The following is a 21,619-nucleotide window of genomic DNA, read 5'->3' as shown; positions in this document are numbered from 1 at the left end:
GGGGGGGGGGGGACATTGAAACTGGGCATGGACTGGTGGCTGGACCCCAGGCCACCCTGGCGGTGTAATATATAATGTAAATATATTATAATAAAGCTACAGGTTACCCTATCCTCAGGTGGCCAGAAAGAGAGGTAGCCTCTAGGAACCGAAGGTGGCCTCCAGCTGACAGCAAGAAATCAAAGCCCCCAGTCCTTCACCTGCAAGGAACTGAATTCTGCCAATGGCCAGAGTGAGCTTGGATCCTTCCCCAGTCAGGCCTCATATGAGACTGCAGCCCTTGTCAACACCTTCATTTCAGCTTTGTGAGACCCTGAGCAGGGATCCCAGTTAAGCCACGTCCTGACTCCTGACCCACAGAAACTGTGAATTAATGTTGTTGTAAGTCTCTTGTTTTAAGCTGAGAAGTAACATATTATCAACAAACTAGGAATAGGGCGCCTGGTTGGCTCAGTCAGTTATGTGTCTGCCTTTGGCTGAGGTCATGATCCCAAGGTCCTGGGATCGAGTCCCGCATCGGCTCCCTGCTCAACAGGGAGTCTGTTTCTCCCTCTGCCTCTACCCCTCCCCTGCTTGTGCTCTCTTGCTCACTCACTCTCTCTCAAATAAAAAATAAAAAATAAATTTAAAAAACTAGGAATAGAAGAGAACACCCTCAGCCTGACAAAGGTCAAAACCCCACAGCTAACATCCCACTTAACAGTGAAAGACTGAAAGCTTTCTCGCCAGGGATCAGGATCAAGACAAAGATGTTCCAAGGGCCCCCGGCTGGCTCAGTCGGTAGAGCACGTGACTCTTGATCTCGGGGTGGTGAGTTCAAGCCCCACATTGGGTGTAGGGCTTACTTTAAAAAAAAAAAAAAGATAAGGATGTTCCCTCTTGCTTCTATTTGACAGTGTACTGAAGGTTCTAGCCAGGGCACTTAGGCAAGAAAAAAAGGACTCTACAATGGAAAGGCAGAAGTGAAATTATTTCCATTTGCAAATGATGTGACCTCGTACATGGATAGTCTTAAAGAATCTACAACAGGGGCGCCTGGGTGGTTCAGTCGCTCGAGGTGTCTGCCTTCCGGCTCAGGTCATGATCCCAGGGTCCTGGGATCGAGCCCCGCATCGGGCTCCCTGCTCAGCCTGAAGCCTGCTTCTCCCTCTCCCACTCCCCCTGTTTGTGTTCCCTCTCTCGCTGTCTCTCTGTCAAATAAATAAATGAAGTCTAAAAAAAAAGAATCTACAACAAAACATTAGAGTTAATAGATGAGACCAGCGAGGTTGCAGGATATAAGATCAATATTATAAAACTCAATTGTATTTCTATACATGAGCAATGAACAATTCAAAAATGAAAGAAAACAATTCCATTTGCAGGACCATCAAAAAGAATAAAAACACTTAGAAACAAATTTAACAAAATAACTGTAAGACTGTACCCTGAAAACCACAAAAACCATCTAACAGAAGCTCAAGTCCCACAATCACTTACTTCCAACACCCCTTTCTCAGATACTCCATGGTTCCCCATGGCGTGTGGCTTCTCTCTTGCAGCAAGCTAATAAACCCAATTTGGTTTGACTGCCCCTGTGTCCCTGACGGTCTCCGACTGATGGGCATTAACACAAATGGAGGAGGTTTCACTGAGATTTGGCAGAAACCCTCACTGCCCTACTCTGTGACCTTCAACTCAGTAATAGTGCACATATCTGAAACCCCTTGTGTCTCCAGCTAATGGAGTCACTTCCCTGCCCATGCTTGGCTTGGGAGTAAGTTCACAGTGACTTGAATAGAGATACTTCAATGAGGTCCTCTGCATTGGATTTCATAAGTTTGTTTTCCTAGGAATAAGGATCCCCCCAGACTTTGGTTATCTGATCAGATACATATTGTTACTTGGTAAAATTGTTTCCTAGCTTTCTACCACCTGTTCCTGTGGTCTGTCCAATTGTATATGTGAAACATGTAAGTGTTATATTTAGTTACATAGTTGAGGATTATTTGACCAAAAAAAGGAAAAGTCTACAGGAAGAGAAAGAGCATAGCCCTGACATTAATTCTCAAGCTGGCTCTGGGGGCTGAGGAGTCCTGGGTTCCTCAGACCAGCACCCTTTGGACAAACAAGCTTTGGCTTACCATTAGAAAATCTTACGTGGAAGCAGACTCAAGTAGATATTTGTACACATACGTTCATAGCAGCGTTATTCACACAGGTAAACATGGAAGCAACCCACGTGTCCATTGGTGGATGAATGGATAAGCAGAATGTGATATATACCTACAATGGAAGGAAATTCTGACACATGCTACAACATGGATGAACACCAAGGACATTATGCTAAATGAGATAAGCCAGTCCCCCAAAGAGGAATACTGAATGAGTCCACTTACACGAGGTACTTAGAAGAGTCAAAATCATAGAGACAGAAAGTAAAATGGCGGGTTACCAGAGGCTGGGGGGTGGGCAGAATAGGGAGTTAGTGTTTAAAGAGTACAGCGGTTCAGGTTTTTTAAAAAAGATTTTATTTATTTATTTGAGAGAGAGCACGCTCAAGCACGAGCGGGGGTGCAGAGGGAGAGGGAGGGGCAGAGGCAAAGGCAGGTTCCCCGCTAAGCAGGGAGCCCGGCACAGGCTTGATTCCAGGACCCTGGGATCATGACCTAAGCCAAAGGCAGACCCTTAACCGACTGAGCCACCCACGCATCCCTGGAGTTTCAGTTTTATAAGATGAAAAGAGGTATGGAGATGAATGGTGACGATCACTGCACAATATTATGAGCATGTTTAATACTACTGAACTGTACACTTAAAATGGTAAAGATGGTAAATTTTATGTTATGTGTATTTCACCACAATAAAACAAACAAACAAAACTTACATGAATTTCTTCTTCTTTCTTGTGTTTGTGTCCCTGAGAATTGCTTTGTTTAATTTCATCTGCTCAGAGTCAGGAGGGTTTTTCTTCCTGGCCCACAATCATGATGATTGGCCTTTAGCCAGAATCTGGAGACGCCAGTTACACAAGCAAACCCCCCCCCCCCCCCGGCCGCCGCCTTATGGAGCATTGCAATTTTCATGGGATCTTCTCAGTCTAAAACTGTGCCTTTCAGGCCAAGCACCTGTGTCCTTCATGTTTTTTCACCGGAATGTTAACACATATGTTCACCTAACTGGAACTGGCATAATTTCACCAGGGACATTTTGAAATTGCAGTAACTACTTTGGGAAACTTCTGCCATGAACAAGATTGTTCATCTGAGGGATGCCTTAAAACAAAAAGGGCAGCTGGGGCACCTGGGTGGCTCCGTGAGTTAAGCCTCCGACTCTTGATCTCAGCTCCAGTCTTGATCTCAGGGTCGGGAGTTGAAGCCCGGCATTGGGCTCCACACTGGGCGTGGTGCCTACTTAAAAAACAAAATGTATAAAAATTTTTAAAAAGGGCAGAAATCCACATGAAGAGATAGTTTGTTTCATCTATCTAAGAGAGGGATCATTGTGTTTAACAAAGGAGACACCCTTCTCTTCATTTCTGTATTTGGGGATTAAGGAGTGCTGACTTTTAAGATTTTATTTATTTGTTTGTTTATTTATTTATTTTAGAGAAAGAGAGAGAGCGCGCACTCGAGCTCGAGTGGGGGAAGAGCAGAGGGGGAGAGAGAGAGAGGAAGAATCTCAAGCAAGACCCCTCGACAAGCACGGAACATGTGGGGGTGGGGGTGGGGCAGGTGTCATCCCATGACCCTGAAATCACAACCCCAGCTGAAACCGAGTTGGACACTTAACTGACTGAGCCACTCAACTTTTTTTTTAAAGATGTATTGATTTATTTGAGAAAGAGAGCACGCATGTGCTCGAGCTGGGGGAGGGGCAGAGGCAGAGGGGGAGAAGCAGACTCCCCTCGGAGCATGGAACCCTACTTGGGATTGATCCCACAACCCCTAGACTATGACCCGAGTGGAAATCAAGAGTCAGCTGCCTACCTGACTGAGCCGCCCAGGTGCCCCAAGGAGTGCTGACTTTTTAATACTATGCCTTGATAAAATTGTCAAGGGCCTAATTTATAGTTTAAATCAGCTGCGATAACACTGTTTTTTATTTTTCAAAGATTTACTTATTTATTTGAGACAGAGAGAGTGCACACGAGAAGGGGAGGGGCAGAGGGAGAGGGAGAAAGAGAAAGAATTCCAAGCAGACTCCCCACTGTGCATGGAGCCCAATGCAGGGCTACATCCCAGGACCCCGAGACCATGACCCCAACTGCAACCAAGTACCTGCCACCTAACCAACTGAGGCACCCAGGTGCCCCATCTTTTTAAATTTTTATTATTTTATGGGCCCTTTTGAGAGGGGGTTGAGGGGAAGAGGGAGAGAATCCTCTCGATCCCATGACTCATGAGATCAAGGCCTGAGCCAAATCAAGAGTTGGACTCTTTGGGGCGCCTGGGTGGCTCAGTCGTTAAGCATCTGCCTTCGGCTCAGGGCCTGATCCCAGGGTCCTGGGATCGAGCCCCACATCAGGCTCCTCCGCTGGGAGCCTGCTTCTTCCTCTCCCACTCCCCCTCTCTCGCTGGCTGTCTCTCTCTCTCTGTCAAATAAATAAATTAAATTAAAAAAAAAAAGAGTTGGACTCCAACCAACTGAGCCACCCAGGCACCCCTATAATAACTCTGAGTATGTCGATGTCAGATTGTATTTTCCTGCAGCCAGAAGTTCTCCCCTCTACGTGCAGAGGGAACACAGCTAGCTTTTTACAGTGATGATTTCTTTTTTTTTTTTTTAAGATTTCATTTATCTATTTGAGAGAGAGAGCATGCACACAAGCTGGGGAGTTGGCAGCAGGCACAGGGAGAGGGAGAAGCAGACTCCCCGCTGAGCAGAGAGCCCGACGCGGGGCTTGAACCTAGGACCCCAGGATCATGACCCAAGCTGAAGGAGCCAAAGGCAGACACCCAACTGACTGAGCCACCCGGGGGCCCCTTACAGTGATAATTTCATGCTCATCGGAAGCCACTTCAGGAACCCTTATCAAAATGAACAAGTGAAGGAGATTTCTACACAGCTCGCTGCTACTTGACGTCGCCGTAAGGAGAATGGAAGGTAGCAAAGCTGCTTCATGGTCTTAGCCACAATAGCAGACATAAATTGGCCTTGATACTGATCCAACACTGATGGGGTAACTTTAAGGCCCTTGCTGAGATGGTCCCCTCGAATGTCATACCTCCAATGACACAATCATGGCAAAGACTGTAAAGGTAGGACGTGGATAGGAACCCAAGACTTGAGGCCCCTTTGAACACCTCCAAATGGGTTATGAGCATGTTCTGGCTGTGGTTTATTCTCCAGGCGAACTGAGCTTTTCATTGCCAGAGAGCTTTTGCTGTAAGGGTAGGGGAAATCGCTTGCTTTTGTATTTGACTCGGGGAGTCTCAACTTCTCTCTCCAGTAACAGGGACACACATTGCACTCACTTAAACAACTGCTATCTAAAAACTCTGTAAAGTTTTAACTTACAAACTCTACAGCTATCGTCATCCATAATGTTGAGAAAAAGTAGAGAGACTTAATGGAATTCTAAAACTAAAAGCAACAGGAAACAAACCGATGATTGCCAGAGGGGAAGGGGTGGAGGGAATAGGCACAAAGGGGTAGAGGGGAGGGGGACATACTGGCTTCCAGTTATGGAATGAATCGGTCTCGGGGATGAAAGGCACAGCACAGGGAACACAGTCAATGGTATTGTAATGGTGCCGTATGGTGACACAGGGTAGCTATATGTGTGGTCAGCATAGCCTAACATAAAGAGTTGATGAATCACTCTGAATTACGATGTACACCTGAGACTAATGTAACAGTATATGTCAGCTAAACTTGAATTACAAAAAAAATCAGGGCGCCTGGGTGGCTCAGTCAGTTAAGGGTCTGACTTCAGCTCAGGTCATGATCCCAGGGTCCTGGGATCGAGTTCCGGTGTCTGGCTTTGTGCTCAGCGGGGAGTCTGCTTGTCCCTCTCCCTTTGTCTCTCCCCCCCAACTTGTGCTCTCTCTCTCAAATAAATAAATGAAATCTTTTTAAAAAATCGAAACACTTCTGAGAAACCCTTAAACTTCCAGGGACTGAAGTTTGCCATTAGCCTTGATGGCAACAAGATCTCACCCCTCTGGGGACCATCTCTGGTTTACTTCTGAGCTAATAACAGACCACCTCACGTGTTTTGTAATTTCACTTTAAACACTAGATTCTACCCTATCACAGGCCAATGTGACTTCATACTTCTAGAGACTCCTATGAGGCCTCCAGATGTCTCCCCCAATAGGTTTGAGCTGCATTTACAAAATACCCACCTAGGGGGCGCCTGACTGGCTCAGTAGGTGGAGCAAGCATCTCTTTTAATCTCCTGAGTTCCAGCTCCACACTGGGTGTGGAGATTACTTTAAAAATAAACAAATACCCACCTAAACAAAGCCTGCATGATCAAAGGGAACACTGCCTTCGAACTGCTTGAAAAAGACATTAATAGGCATCAAGCAGGATTCTTAGGAATTCTCTGGAAGCCAGTGACCTGAGAGGTGCAGAGGTTCTCCCTAAGATGACAAGATTAATTTTCTGAGTCTACAGCAGCACCCCTTTTTTTCTTTTTATCCCACTATGACTCTTTTTTTTTTTTTAGATTTTAATTTATTTCTTTGAGAGAGAGTGAGAGCGAGAGAGATCACAGAGGGAGAGGGAGAAGCAGACTCGCCACTGAGCAGGGAGCCCAAAGCAGGGTTAGATCCCAGGAGCCCGAGATCACAACCAGAGTGGAAGGCAGACGCTTAACCAACTGAGCCACCCAGGCGCCCCTATCCCACTATGAATCTTGGCTATTACTGTATCTTGATACCCTCTGGTAACCAACTAAAATATCTTTCAGTATGATCTCCCTTACTTTTTTAAAAATTTAAATTCAATTTAATTAACATATAGTGTGGGGCGCCTGGGTGACTCAGTCGGTTGAGTGTCTGCCTTTGGCTCAGGTCATGATCCCAGGGTCCTGGGGTCGAGCCCCACTTAGGGCTCCCTGCTCAGTGGGAAACCTGCTTCTCCCTCTCCCACTGCCCCTGCTTGTGTTCCCTCTCTCACTCTCTTGCTGTCTCTCTCTCTTTTGAATAAATAAATAAATAAATAAATAAATAATTTAAAAAACAATTAACATATAGTGTACTATTAGTTTCAGAGGTAGAGTTTAGTGATTCATCAGTTGCATATCACACCCAGTGCTTGTTCCATCAAGTACCCCCCCTAATGCCCATCACCCTGTTACCCTATCCCCCCACCCACTTCCCCAGATCTGTTAATTTCACCCTGTTACTTTTGACCTCCTATGGTCTCCCTCTGGCACTTAAGGAAAAAACAAAACCCTCTTGGGTGTTTTCTCAGACCATGGCTGCTATTCTGAATTTGATTTCTCTCTCTCTCAACCGCGCGCGCGCACACACACACACACACACACACTCATCCACCTGACCAAAATTTCATAGCTGTTCTTTTAAATACCTCTGAAGGTAGCTTTCTTTTTTTTTTATGGGTCCCTTCTTGTACTAACATTTCCCTCAAAAAAAATTAATCCCAAACCTTGATCTTGTAAAAATTGGACACTGGCCTCAGTGTCCTGCTGAGGTCATGACAACCCTATCAGCAAAAGCCCTAAAACCATGAGGAACGGGGGTTGGAATCTTTTGTTCTTAGAAACATTCTAGGCTGTTTCGCTGCTACTGGTTAATGCCGCTCTAGAATTTTCCCCTCTAGAGGGCTATAAATTGCCTTTTCCCTGCTGAAATAAGTGATACAGATATTCTCAATACAGTGTGTGCTCCACGAGGGTACTTAGCCTCTACTGAAGCAGAGGCCCCGCTTCCACCTGCTGGCTGCAGCACGGCCTCAACCTGTCTATTTGGGGTAAGTGTTTCAGACATTCAGATACTTAAAACTACCACCCTCCTGTGGACCATGTTTCCCTGAGGCCATCCAATGAGGCAAGCAAAAGCTCCTTGGAACTGCCAGCAGAAACAGCGCGCTCGCGGCGCCTGGGTGGCTCAGTCGGTGAAGCATCTGCCTTCGGCTCAGGTCGTGATCCCGGGGTCCTGGGATCGAGTTCCGCGTCGGGTTCCCTACTTGGCGCGGAGCACGCTTCTCCCTCTCCCTCTGCCTGCTGCTCCCCCGCTTGTGTGCTCTCTCTCTCTCATAAATAAAATCTTAAAAAAAACCAAACAAAACAAAAAACACAGCTGGCTCCTTCTTCATGGCGGGTGCTGTTCCCACAGTGGAGAAAGTTGAATTGGAAAGGTGGTCCCGAACTCGTCTCTGACCTTAGCAGATGTCACACACGACACCATTTCTACTCTAGAAGCCCAACTAACCAGTTAGCCAGAACTGTCACGAGCCATCTCATAACCTCGGATTTCTTCTTGGCTAGTGAAGGAGAAGGGAAAGGGGGAGATGATGCTTCAGGGAACACTTCTTGCAGAACTTGTAGAAATACTACAGGTCAGGTAAAGAACTTCCTTATGAGACTAAAAGAAAAAGCCTCCTGGCTCTCCAGACACCACCTGGACTTTGGGACATGTTTCCATGGCCTGAGCGTGGTCATCTAGGCCCCGGTCTCCGAGGCTTATTCTGAAGACTCATCATCGTCTTGTGTTTGGTAACTACTGGTGGTACGTTTGGCGTATGGATCCTGTCCAGAGTCTTCAAAGCCACGGCGCAGCCCTGGTCACGTCAGGGGTTCAACACAAACACATCTAACACAAACCCAAATGCCGTAATGTCTTTCCTTAACTGAGATGCCCCAGGATTCTTGGTGTGTATTCTCCCTCGATGCAATGAGCTAATACACCCAGCTTTGTTGAATCACTGGTGTGTTCCTGGTGGTCTTTGGCTGAAGTCCGAGGACATTATTTACTTAAAAAAAATCCAAGAGAACCGGGGCGCCTGAGTGACTCAGTCGGTTGAGCATCGGACTCTTGGTTTCTGCTCAGGTCATGATGTCAGGGTCATGAGATCCAGGCCCGAGTTGGGTTCTGTGCTCAGTGCAGAGTCTGCTTGATAGCCTCTCTCCCTCTCCCTCTGCCCTTCCCGCTCGTGCTGTCTCTAAAATTAATAAACATATATTTTTTAAATCCAAGAAAAGCATCCAAAACTTTTAGACCTAATAAGAAAAGTGAGCAAAGTGGCCAGAAACAAGACTGAATGTGAAATTCAATAGCCTTCCTTTACAGACACTTAAAAAAGTTTTTTAATGTAATAGAAAAGGACATTGTTCATCATGGTAAGAAAATCCATCAACTTCCTGTGATTACCTTGAGCAAGAAAAGTATGAGCTCCACACATTTTTACTGAAGAAAAGAATAAGTGGCCTGAATGAATGGAACAAGATGTTGTGTTCCAGGCATGAAGAAACAACACTGGAGAAATGGGTCCCCAAATTAATCTATATAGTCAATTTAACACAAGTAGGATTCTTTTTTCATCTCCTAAATTATGAAATATCTTCAAATGGACAATAATCTTTTTTTTAAAGATTTTATTTATTTATTTGACAGAGATAGAGACAGCCAGCGAGAGAGGGAACACAAGCAAGGGGAGTGGGAGAGGAAGAAGCAGGCTCACAGCAGAGGAGCCTGATGTGGGGCTCGATCCCAGAATGCCGGGATCACGCCCTGAGCCGAAGGCAGATGCTCAACCGCTGTGCCACCCAGGCGCCCCTGCCTTGCATCTTTTTATTCATTCCTTATGTGATTAGGGATCCATGAACTTCATATATTGTTTGTATGTGTTTATTACAAATACTGTACTCTACTCTACACAGCAGTCTTGGCCTTTCTTCTGTGTCATACTGCAAGCTCGAGAATGATCCATGTTGATACATGTGGCTCTAGCTCGTATTTACCTCTTTAGTGAGATATCCATACAAAAAGTACACGTTAGAAGGGTCTGATCTGATGAAGGTTCTCAAACTGAATGCACATGACCATCTCACAAGATGCCTGTGTGAATGCCCAACGTTGCTGCCAACCTGATCCCCACAAAGTCAGTCCTTGAGATTATTACTTTAACAAAGGGGGCTCAGAAATTGTTGCGTTGGCCTGTGAAAATATTCAAAGGGCACCTGTAATGCTGACTGATAATGTGTCAGAAATTATGGTGCGAAACACAGCTCTAACCACTATAAATAAGGATAAAAATGCCAACTTCGCCACTTTCAGGCAGCATAGCCATGGGCGAGCTGCTTTACCTCTTCGTGCCTTGGAGGGTAACAAAAGGAAGTTTCCTCTGTCCCCTCAGAAGGGATCACTGGCACATCCTTCCTCTTCCACATGCTATATTCTGATGACACTGTGGATTCCCCAGAGATGGCTCCCATCGGTCAGCTGCGGAGGTTGGCCCCAAATGGGCTCCTTGACGCCATCCTCAACAACATCAGAACATTGCTCTCAAAAGGCGTATCCCCAGGGGAGGCTGCCCTCCTCCCACCCACTTCGATGACCTGGGGTGCTGACCTGGGGCTGGCGGAGCTGCCCTGCCCAGTCAGACCCTGTTCTCCAGCTGCCACTAAGAAAACAAAGGAAGTAAGAACACTCAGACCAGCAACCCCCAAATGCAGGGTAAGAAGGTACGTGTGTCCAACTCTCATGTCTCTCTTGCTTTCTCTCTCCCTCTCTCTGCTTTCTCTCACTTCTTTGTTCTGACTCTGTCTGCCCATTTCTCTCCCCCACCCACACTGTCTCTCTGACTCTCCCAATTTTCATGTCTATCTCCCTTCTTACATTTTCTTTTCCCATCTTTTTCACTTGTCCTACCGTTTCTTTTCGCTTTCTTGGCATCTCTTTCTCTGCATCTCTGTCTCTCTTTTGATATCTCTGTAAACTCTGGCTTCACTTTGTCTTGGTCCCTCTCTTGGGCTCTGTCCCAATTCCTTCTATTCTCTCTCTGCGTCTAATTTTCCCCTGTCTCTCTTCCCGGCCTGCCAGGGTCTCTGCCCGAGGCAGTGATTCCCCATCCCACTGTCAGGGCTGGACCCCATCATACTTCCCTGATCCTTTCCATCTCACTAACCCTCCTTGTCCACCAGATATTTCCCCACCCACCTGCCCCACGCACATCGCTGGATGGCAAACCCAGGTGCCCCAGGGAGTGTGCCAGCCACCAGACAGGGAGACTGAAGGAGAGAAATGGGGAAGGAGGGCTGAGAGACAGATCAAGACAGATGGAGGCCAACTTGGGGCTCAGGGGGTGGGGGAAGGAAGAACCGGAGGGAGAGGCACAAAATCCTGGTGGGAAGCAGGTGGGATTGAATCAGAGATGAGAGTGAGAGAGACAGCCAGAGGGAGAAAGGATGCAGGCCGGGTCCTTCAGCCCAGCTCAGGACTACTGTGCCCCCTGGCCGTCCCTGCGGGTGCCTCCATCTGACACTGAGGGTCTTCCCACGTCCCCACCTGCATTTTTTTCTTTTTTCTTCCCTCTCTTTTTTAAAAATATTTTATTTATTTATTTGAGGAAGAGCGAGCACGAAAAAGGGAGCAAGCACGAGTCGGGGGGGGGCAGAGGGAGAAGGGGGAGAAGCAGGCACCACGCTGAGCAGGGAGCCGGTTGTGGGACTCGATCCCAGGACCCTTGGATCACGACCTGAGCCGAAGGCAGACGCTTCACTGACTGGGCCTCCCAGGCGTCCCCCCACCTGCATTTCTGACTCTCACACAGCTTCTCGTTTCTGTCTCTTTTCATGAATCTCTTGTCTCTTTCTGCCTCCAGCTCTTCCTAAGTCTCCATCTCCCTTTGGGTTTGTCTCTGGGCTTCTATTTCTCTGTTTCCGTCTCACTCCCGCCTCTCCCGGTCTCCGTAGTCCCTCCCGATGGAAACTGCCTGGGGTCTGACCCCGCATTTCCTTCTTTGGCTGAGAAGCTGCCTGCGGGCTCAGACCCGACCTGACTGCTCCCCCGTGCCCCGGCTCCAGCTCCCGGGACCTGGGCGACTCCGGGCGCCAGGCCCTCCACGGAGGCTGGACACCTCTCACCCGAAGCCGCGAGCCTTGGTTGCTGAGCCGGGTCGCTGGCTATTCACCCCGACACCGGCCCCGCCCCCTGAACCAGCAGCCCGAGGAGCCAGAGCTCGAGGGCCTGAAGGTTGCCATGAACCGCGCCAAGGCCCCGCGCGTCCCAGGCCTCCCGGGACCAGAGACAGTGAACGGGGTCCTGGGGGGCGGAGGGCCCTCGGGTTTGGGTGCATCTGCGGGGGTGGAACCTTCAGGAGCGGGAGGGGGCGGGGCCTGAAGCCGGCAGAGGTTCGGTCTAGAGGCTGGGGAGGGCCGGGAAGCTGCAGATGGAAGGGGCCTGTACGAGCCTAGCCCATTTGGAGGGGACCAGGGAGATACAGTAGGGTCGTGGCCTCAGAGGAGCCGGAGTTGATAGATAAAAGCGGTAGGGCCTGCAGGATCCTTAGAGGACAGGGAGGAGAGACAGGAGGGGGCCGGGGCCCGCACATACAGGACTGTGGGTACCACAGCCGCCTGCGTGGCGTGGAGCCTGCGGACTGGTGCATGGGCAGGCTGGGAGGCGCTGGCAGGGAGGTGTTTGATAGGAGCAGGATGGGGCCTGAAATATGGGGGGCAGGGGGAGGGGGGCAATGGAGCCTGGTAGTGAAGAAGGGGTCTTGCAACAGAAGTGGCCCAGAAAGGATCACAGTCTGGGAGACCCTGGGCCCTAAACCGACGTGCCCCTGGAGCTCCACTTGAGGCCGGGCCGGGGCCCTGCGAGGGCTGTGCGCACAGTGCCGGAAGCCCTCCCCCACCTTGCTTCCCTGGAGTCTCCACTGAGGCAGCTGCCCACTGCCCGGCAGCAAGGCACGCAAGCAAGCCGTGTCTTAGTTCTCCCACCACGGAGGTGTCGAGGCTGTTGGGAGGTCAAGGACTCTGTATTTTTACCCCCAGGAAGCAATTTTGTCTAAAGACATCACCTCTTTGTAAAGGCTTGCACAAAAAGAGTTCTTAGGTCGCCCGGCAGGCCATCTGCACCCCAGTAGTGACAGCGTTGGCCCCATAATGTAGGGGTTTGCATGGAAGAGACAGCATTTGGGGCCAATGTCCCTCCAGGAAAATCTCTTTCCCATCACGCCCCCACCCCAGTATGAAAACTCCTTTCTGGTTATTTATGGTTGCCCTTAAAAGAATTGCAATGCTGAATATCACGGAGAAACAGCTCTGTGGTACCGAAGAGGAGACCGACACAGGGCATCTTCCTCAAGAAAGCTGGATCCTTCTGAGCCCTACTTCCACCCCCGGTCCATGGTGAGGCCACACACAGGGAGAGGACATTCGCAAATGGGGTGACTGGGATCCAGAAAGCCAGAATTCACTGTGAGGTCAGATTTCCCAGCCTTGGCAATGGGGGCATGGGAGGGGGTCAGGGGTGCAAGGTGCAGAACTACCCTCCCTTCCCCACCCCAGTAATCCTTCTGTTCGCTCACTTCTTTCCCAAGCCTGTTCCTCTGTCTGCCTACGATTCATCACTTGGCCCCCGCACACCCTTATTCATGTACCTATTTGCATCTTGATTCATTTCCCCTCCTGCTCATTCATCCCACATTTACTAGAGCCCACTCTCTGTGGGGCTCCAAATCCTAGGGCTTCTGAGTCCCCGAGGAGGGCTCTGTCCCTGGTTCTAAGGAGGGGCTCCCACGCATGGCTCAAGGAGTACAAACACAGGCATTTCAAAACTGGCTTTAAATACTCATCAGGGCGCCAGGAAAAGGGGCTGGGGTGAGAACTTGTTACATGTGAATTTGGGGTTGGGGTGCCCTGAGAGAGAAGGGGACCCATCCGTCAGGGCAGCTGGGATGCCCCACCCCCCACCCTGGGACAAGGGAGCAGAGTAGAGGCCCTCTCTGGAGGGTCCCAGGGCCAACTGGGAGCCAGCCCTCCCTTCGAGGTAGATCATCGGGGAGGGAACGGAGGAGGAGCTCCCACGGTGGTGATGACAGGCAGTCACTTCCTTAGTGGTACTGCTGATAGCTGGGATAGCCTGGGGCTGGGGTACCCTCCTTAGGGGGCAGCTGGCTGGGGTCCTCCAGGAACGGGGGTGCTGGAGAGGAAAGAATCAGGTAAGGGTGAGAGGCGACACATAGGCAGAGCGTTTCACACCTCTCCCTAACCAGCATCTGCCAGGTACTCACCATTGCGGAACTGCTGGGCAGTGTAGCGAGTAAGGAGGATGCCAACACCCTCTATAAGGGCCAAGAGGATGCCCCCCATCATTGCTGAGCCCACCATGGCCAATGGGCCACCTGGGAGAGTGAAGAGGGAGGGAGAAAGAGGTGAGGGCAGGCAGAACAGGGCGGAAGGGGCTGGGGGCTAGGGGCTGGGGGCCGGGGGCCCGGGGCACTCACTGCGGGCTGCCAGCACAGCCCCGGTCAATGCTCCACTGGTGATGGAGTTCCAGGGATCTTCTTTGCCCCGCAGGCGCACTAGGCCACAGTCGATGGTGGAGAACAGGCCCCCCCACACCGCGAAGCTACCTGCAGGGAGACCGAGGGTGAATCAGTGTTCCTGAGGAATCCCAAAAAGCCATAGCTCAGGGTCTGGGGCCTTCCAAGGCCAGAACGCTCTGGGGAGAAAAACGCAGACACAAAGGCAGAAAGAAAATTCCTGGGGGATATTCCCGGACTGCCCCTGTGGCTGCTCATTTGTCAAGTGATCTCTAACTGCCACCGGCATTCCCCTCACCCCTGTAGGGGTCTGACAAGTGTTTACAAGCAGATTTATCTTCTGTGTAGCTTTTAACAGAGCAACTCTGATCTTCCTAACCATCACACCGAGCTGGACTTCTGATCTTGGTTTAAGGGAGACGAAAACAGGTTATGAAAGTTGGTTAACACTATGAGAGTTAAAGTGTTTACTGAGGCTTTGCTGTGTGCCAGGACCTGTGCTAGGCACTGAATATTATTTGACTTCTGAAGTCTTAAACTTGTTAATATTATTAAAGTGCTTAGCAGAGCAACCAGCACTCAGTCAGTCCTCTGTAAATGACGTAATGACATAACTTACAAAACAATTTCGGTGGTTTTTGCTATCATCATCCCCATGTTACTGATGAGGTTTGGAGAGGTGAAGCCACGAACTCAAGTCATGCATCGGGGAAGATCCGGGGCCTGGATTTAAACTTGGGAATCCACATTCCTGCCCCTCCATATTAAATTATTGGGAAATATCACTGTCCTGGAAGTCCCAGGCAGAGCTGGGGCTGGAATGTGGACCCCTCAATTTGCAGTCTAGAACCACAGGAGTGACCACCCCCAACTCTGCATCCCAACTTCTAGGTCTCTCCAAGCCTCTCACCTCCAATCTGGGGGGCTCGGATCCTCACAGCGTTGACACTACCTCTCAATCGGTGCCGAATCCCCTGGGAAAAATGAGGAGGCAGGGAGTCAGAACAGGAATGAGGCCCCTGGCACACAGGGTTTCTATCTCTTAAGACAGGGACCACGATGGGTCAGGGGTATCAGGAGTACAGACATGAAGCAGGGGCCAAGAACCTGGAGGCTGGGGAGCACACTAACATGGGTGTTCTCGGCTGTAGGATGAGAAGTTCTCATTCACTCAATGATTACTAGCACCTGTGTGCCAGGCACCATGCTGTGATGCAGGGATGGTGAATGAGACAGGCCTAGCCTCTGCCCTCAGAGCTCACATTACAGTGGGAGACACAGATCCCCAGCAGAGGTACAGATCAACAAGATAGCTTCACGCAGCAATACAGATCTTGGAGGAAATAGCATCAAGAGACATGATAATGACTGGGACTCTAAAGGAGGCGGCATTTTTGCTGAGACCTTGAAGATGAGAACAGGAAATCTGGGCAAAGATCCAGGGAAGAGTTCCAGGGAGTTGAGGGGAGGGACAGGACTAGATATATAAATTGCAGAGACCTTGGCAAATGGATGGCATTTAAAGCCATGACGTTTGATAAGATCTTGGAAGAGGGTGGGCAGAGAGAGAAAGAGAGACAGAAAATTGATTAGGTTACATTAAAAGCATTTTCTTAGGCTGTACTCCTGCCGGTTAAACTCCTGTCACTTCCCTGTATCCAGGTAACCTGCCTCTGGGGAAAATCCCTCTGGCTTTGCACATACATTTAGGATTTGGTAAGGACGGTTTTGACAGCATGGCATTTCCACAGAGGAGCTCCAGCTGGGTGGTAGGGGCGAGGGACACAAGGCCATGTTTGCAGTTCTCCCCAAACCACAGATCCTGGAGCCAGGCCTGACACATAGTAGGCTAGCAGGCACCAGAATGAGTAAGTCAAAGCAGCTCCAAGCAGTTTTCAGCGCAGTATCCCGTGTGGGCAGGGCAGGACCCCCGCACCACCCAGGGAAAGCCATGACTCACAACAGGGGCGTTGCGGAAGCCCTTGATGGCCTGGAACACTCCACCGCCGATGACACCCATAGTGAAGGCTCCACCGCAATCGTCCACAATTCGCCATGGGCTGCAAGCCGGAAGGGGAGGGTGGGGTTAAGTGAGCCCCTCTTCCCCCGCCATGTTGCATGGACTCTTTCCAACTGGGAGAAGCCAAATCACTCGAATGGGAAACAGCATTTCAGATATTACTTTCCCCCTCATTTCTTTAAGAAATGGTGCAAGAGGGGAAAAGCATTAGTCTTTACCCTGTCCGCCCCTTCCCTCGCAGCCAACCAAGGAATCCGCCAACTGCTTTCCTACTACCAAAGATTCAATGAACTGATACATGCGGAGTTGGCAAGTTTAGATCAGCGCTGTGAAAGTGTTAATTTGCTAGTACTGTTATTAAAGCAGGACGGGGTCGCACCCCCATCTCCGACAATGAGCACGTCCGACCAAACCCCCGCCCTCTTCCCTCTTTTTTAACCGGCCCCAATTGGGAAAAACCAAGAGCAGAGGGTGGGGAGGATCCAGCTCGTCCACAATAGGCTCACCCAGGCCCCACCCCATTCACTAAAGCGACCTGGGAAAAGCCACGCGTGGTAACCCTGGGGATTTCCGCTCGACAACCGCCACCACCCCCCGGCTGGAATGGATTCGGCCAGCGTGTAGCTTTCGGTTAACAAAGAGGGACTGGGGAGATACGGAGTCAGGGGAAACTTGGGAGTGGTTGGTCCTGCACCGCACCTTCTCCAGGCACACGGCAGCGGCACCTCTTAACGGAACCCGACTGAGAGGAACGAAGCGGAGGGGAGCGGAAGGAGACCACAAATGTCTAACGGTCTCCCGAGTCTGGGATGTGGCGCGGTGTGGCCGGCGCCTCCCCCGCCCGCCTCCCACAGCTGGCCGTGGCGCCGCAGCAACAGTCCCGGGGCCTGTGCCCATCGCCGTACCAAGGCTCCCGAGCGTACTCCTCCATGGCGCCGGCGTCCGGCCGCGCAGTCTGCCTAAACCCCGGCCGGCCACGCCCCCACTGTAAACGCACACAGGCGCTCGAGCGCTCCACCTATTCCAGGCCAGCGATTGGGTCGCTTCCCGCCTGTCAGGCCAGGGCCGCGCTCTCATTGGCCAGCCAGGTTTGCGTCATCTGTACCGCAGCCTCAGCGTCGCCCAGTTACTTCAAGCCTCGGGGAGGGAGGACCTCATTCCGTGCTTTGGGAGAAGGCAGGCGTGTGGTGCTGGTGATCCTAGCCGCGACAGCCTTCCACTACTCACGCGATTGCACTGGTAATGTCGGGGTGGGTGCATTTTTTGCAGCTGGAGGAGCTGCTGCACTCTGCTCCCCCGTCCCAGCGCTTTGGTTCCTCCCACCCAGCAGTCTTTGGGGGACGTTGGGTGAGCCCATTCCTGGGGCGCGGGGGAACTGAGCTGGGCCCCTTCGGCGGTGGGCGGAGCCTGGGCCTGGGAGGGGAACTGGGTCCTGAACACCCAGCCTCGAGGCGGGGGTTGGTGGGAGTTTGGGTGGCATTGCACCAATCTTCCACCTTTTCGCGCATAGGTTCCATCCAGCCCTCTATTGGTGCAGGTGGGTAAGTGGGGGTCCAGATTAGTATATGCTGGGAGGAGGCGCTTGATTTTAGAATCGGGATTTGAATCCTCATCTGAGGTGGGGTTTTTTTTGTGTGCGTGTGCCTGTCCATCCGTCCGTCTCTAGGTCTGTCTGCTATCCACTATGCCGCTGCCTGTTGCGCTGCAGACCCGCTTGGCCAAGAGAGGCATTCTCAAACATCTGGAGCCCGGTGAGCTAGCTAAAAGCAGATGGGCCTACCATATGCCAGGCTTGACAGGCACTTCGTTGTTGATGTCGCTGCTCCATAGCTAGCATGGGCCTATTGCACACCAATCAGTGGGGCGGCGGGCATCGTTAACAATATGGCTTCCTGACATCCATTCCTACCGCGGGCGGGGGTGGGGGTGGGGAATACATACTTCGTGCTTAATATTGACAGCTAATGCCTTTTGAGGGGCCTATTATATGCCTCGTGCCATCCATCAAGCAATCCGTGAAAGTGATTACAAAGTATCCTACGGTAAGGATCGCTTACATCTTTCGTAGACGGTAGCAGGATGCTGATACTTTGTTCTTTACTCTTTTGATTACATTATTTTAGACCTGTGGTGCCAGGCACGATGCTGGTGGTCTATGCCTTACCGTTCACCGTATCAATAGCTGACATGTATTTTGCGCTTAAGTGCTTGGCATACACATTATGGCTAATGGTAGAAAATAATGATAGGCTCTATCATTTATGCCTACTGGCTGCTCCTGCTAATATTCACACCTCATTGTCAGTAATAGTAAAACCTGAAGTCTTTTTTTTTTTTTTTTGCGTCTGTTTTGGGCTACTAGGCACTGGAAAGTACATCTTATTTTCACCTTATTGATAAATGCCATCTGTCACAAGCTACTCTGTGCCACGCATAGATCTTGTGGTTAATAATACTGATAATGATCATCGATAATTTATTTTAAGCCTATTGAGCGCTGATGGTATATACATGTTACTAACAATACTGATGATTATAGCCGACAGCTACTTTGGGCCTATTGCATGACGATGGGCAGTGTGCTGTTGCTGACATATACATTTCATTGTTAGTTCTATCCACAGCTGAAATCTGTGGTAGGCCTGCTGAGGGTCATCATGTACCGAGCTGACAACATACACCTCTTATTTTACCAGTAGTCATTGACAGCTGCTGCAGGCCTGCTGTGTGTCAGGCCTAGGAACTAAATGGATTCAGAGCAGTGTTTGGATATATCCGTTGCCATCCAGACTTGCTGCTCAATATACAGAATCAGAAACACTGTATTTGCTAAGCTTGGGAGCTGAATAGATTTGGACATATTTTCAGATAAACCCCTTACTGTTCAAACTCGTTTTATCCAAATAGATTGGGATAGCATGGTGTCACATGCTTCCTAAACTCAGGAACTGGAGGATACATTTGTTTTGATGAATCCTTGTCTAAATTCTGAAACCAGATAGGTGTGGGTAACAGTATCAAATCTCAGATCTTATCCGAACCCAGAAACAGAACAGATTTAGGTAAGTTTTTTGGCACATCCCCTGATCTTCAGACACTTGGATTTGGAATGTGATATTCGCCACAGCAGGTGAGACCGGGTGCACACACAGACACACACGTGGTCCATGTGAATCTGAGTCTCTCCAGGCTCTTGACTATAGGGTGAGAACCCCTCTGGTCCTTACTGCTTTCCTCCATCCTGCTATTCTGCCAGAACCAGAGGAAGAAATCATTGCTGAGGACTACGATGACGACCCTGTGGACTATGAGGCCACCCGGTTGGAGGGCCTGCCACCAAGCTGGTACAAGGTGTTTGACCCTTCCTGGTGAGCCTGGGGACCTGGGGGGAGCTGACGTCTGACTTCACCTTTCCTGTGCTGTCCCTGGCCTTGGGGTAAATGGGGAACACAGGGAAGAGATCTGACATGGGGCAGGTATTGGTAGAGACTGGGGAGACGGGAGTTGAAGCTACAAGGAGAGGACATCTGTGCTGACACTCTTTCCCTCCTCTTCTCTCCCCCTCCCCCCTCCCTCCCTCCCCCCCTCTCTCCCTCCCCGCCTCCCTCCTTCCCTCCCACTGCCCCGCAGCGGGCTCCCTTACTACTGGAATGTGGACACAGATCTTGTGTCCTGGCTCTCCCCACACGACCCCAACTCCGTCGTTACCAAATCTGCCAAGAAGCTCAGGACCAGTAATGCAGGTGAGTTGGCAGATCCAAGGGCACCTCAAGTGATTCTGTAGTTCTCAGGGGTCAGGTAAACGATAGTGGATCGGGAAGGGGCAGGTGAGACAGGCAGGTCCAACCCCAGGCGGGGGGGGGGCGGTTTTGAAGGCGGAGGCTGCTGGGGACTGAGATGGAAGGAGGAAGGTCACTTTAAGGCTTTTGTGTCCCCAGATGCTGAGGAGAAGTTGGACCGGGGCCACGAGAAGTCGGACCGGGGCCACGAGAAGTCGGACCGGGGCCATGAGAAGTCGGACAGAGACCGGGAGCGTGGTTATGACAAAGTGGACAGAGAGAGAGAGCGCGACAGGGATCGGGATCGGGACCGCGGGTATGACAAGTCGGACCGGGAAGAGAGCAAAGAACGGCGCCATCATCGCCGGGAGGAGCTGGCTCCCTACCCCAAGAGCAAGAAGGGTAAGCTGAGCAGCAGGGCCAGGACTCAGGTAAGGCAGGTGAGGCGCCACGGGTGAGCCACGTTAAGGGAGGCCCTCACTTTGCTCACGTGATCGCCTGAACCTGGGGCCTGGGACAAGGTGCTGCGGACCACAGCAGCCATGCACTCCATTTCTTCTTGGGATGCGGGAAGCGTGGTGATCAGGGGCTCCTTGTGCCTCTACCGAGGACCTCACTCTGCCACCTGTTTCCTCAGTGGCAAGCCGGAAGGATGAAGAGTTAGACCCCATGGACCCCAGCTCATACTCGGATGCACCCCGGTAAATGAGAACCCCTCATGAGCCCTTCTCTTTCCTCATGACTCCCTTGTGCTGATGACCGTTCCTTTTTTCCTATCTCCTTCCCCCATTTGTCACTTGGAGTGGGAGTGGGGGGGAGTGGGTAGTGCCTACCACATCCCATATTCCCAACTCCTGACCCTATTTCCTAACTGCCATCACCCCCAGGGGCACATGGTCAACAGGACTCCCCAAGCGGAATGAGGCCAAGACAGGCGCAGACACGACAGCAGCGGGGCCCCTCTTCCAGCAGCGCCCCTACCCGTCCCCGGGGGCTGTGCTCCGGGCCAACGCCGAGGCCTCCCGAACCAAGCAACAAGACTGAGCCTCCCTGCCACCCCACCGCCACCAGGGGTTTTTAATAAAAGCTTTTCGTTGGATCGTGCCCATGAGGCCTGAGTGCTTCCTTCCCATGCACTTTTGAGGCTTCCCAACCCAAGCCAGCAAGATGCGAAACACATTTTATTTGCAAAAACTCACCTAAGAAAGTGCGGGAGTGGCAGGGATATGGGGGTGACGGGGGCTGGAGGCTGAGGGGGGTCCTGTCCACGCCCTCATTCCCAGAGTTTGGTTGTGTCACCCCTGTGTGGGAGCGAGGGGGTGGGGGGGCCAGGTTGGGGTTCAGTGTCTACCTCCCCCCACCCCTAATACTGATCAGA

General features: G+C 50.8%; 3 protein-coding genes across 14 annotated transcripts in view; 1 reads left to right on the top strand and 2 right to left on the bottom strand.

Annotated features, from left to right (window-relative positions):
* Positions 1-13,722: 13,722 nt before the first annotated feature.
* Positions 13,723-17,517, bottom strand: TIMM17B (translocase of inner mitochondrial membrane 17B). Of its 2 annotated transcripts, none has more exons than XM_040631991.1 (6): positions 17,368-17,517; positions 16,403-16,502; positions 15,353-15,416; positions 14,404-14,532; positions 14,191-14,301; positions 13,723-14,099 (listed from the first exon to the last, which is right to left on the bottom strand). In XM_040631991.1, the coding sequence occupies exons 1-6, from the start codon at positions 17,391-17,393 to the stop codon at positions 14,011-14,013; spliced, it is 519 nt and encodes a 172-aa protein (XP_040487925.1). In that variant the 5' UTR covers positions 17,394-17,517; the 3' UTR covers positions 13,723-14,010. The 2 variants fall into 2 exon arrangements, with proteins under 2 accessions (XP_040487925.1, XP_040487934.1); XM_040632000.1 differs by lacking the exon at positions 17,368-17,517 and adding an exon at positions 17,162-17,301.
* Positions 17,518-17,670: 153 nt separating this feature from the next.
* Positions 17,671-21,619, top strand: part of PQBP1 (polyglutamine binding protein 1) — a 4,909-nt gene continuing 960 nt past the window's right edge. The window contains exons 1-7 of one of the 11 annotated variants that reach the window (XM_040631938.1): positions 17,857-17,999; positions 18,129-18,213; positions 19,719-19,830; positions 20,093-20,205; positions 20,401-20,643; positions 20,879-20,942; positions 21,129-21,345. In XM_040631938.1, the coding sequence (XP_040487872.1) occupies positions 18,147-18,213; positions 19,719-19,830; positions 20,093-20,205; positions 20,401-20,643; positions 20,879-20,942; positions 21,129-21,285 (756 nt within the window). In that variant the 5' untranslated portion in view covers positions 17,857-17,999; positions 18,129-18,146 and the 3' untranslated portion in view covers positions 21,286-21,345. Of the gene's footprint in view, positions 17,702-17,856; positions 18,004-18,128; positions 18,214-19,501; positions 19,593-19,718; positions 19,831-20,092; positions 20,206-20,400; positions 20,644-20,878; positions 20,943-21,128; positions 21,346-21,619 lie in introns of those variants that run through there. The other 10 variants (XM_040631919.1, XM_040631913.1, XM_040631931.1 and 7 more) reach the window with 10 other exon arrangements.
* The window catches only part of SLC35A2 (solute carrier family 35 member A2), an 11,142-nt gene continuing 10,932 nt past the window's right edge, over positions 21,410-21,619 (bottom strand). The window contains exon 6 of the mRNA XM_040631876.1: positions 21,410-21,602. The gene's annotated coding sequence lies outside the window, so the exon portion shown is untranslated. The remainder of the gene's footprint in view (positions 21,603-21,619) is intronic.

The sequence above is a fragment of the Ursus maritimus genome (assembly GCF_017311325.1).
Source record: "Ursus maritimus isolate PB19 chromosome X unlocalized genomic scaffold, ASM1731132v1 scaffold_X1, whole genome shotgun sequence".
Lineage (NCBI taxonomy): Eukaryota > Metazoa > Chordata > Mammalia > Carnivora > Ursidae > Ursus > Ursus maritimus.
Note: the sequence above shows the minus strand (reverse complement) of the source record. Positions and strands in the feature narration are given on the sequence as shown.

What these genes read in the sequence shown, in the direction of transcription:
- TIMM17B (XM_040631991.1), bottom strand. Translation starts at nt 17,393, where the DNA reads ATGGAGGAGTACGCTCGGGAGCCTTG. An exon ending in GCTTCCGCAACGCCCCTGTT is followed by an intron (nt 15,417 to 16,402) that starts GTGAGTCATGGC and finishes CATTTTTCCCAG; the next exon opens with GGGATTCGGCACCGATTGAG. An exon ending in TGCCCAGCAGTTCCGCAATG is followed by an intron (nt 14,100 to 14,190) that starts GTGAGTACCTGG and finishes TTTCCTCTCCAG; the next exon opens with CACCCCCGTTCCTGGAGGAC.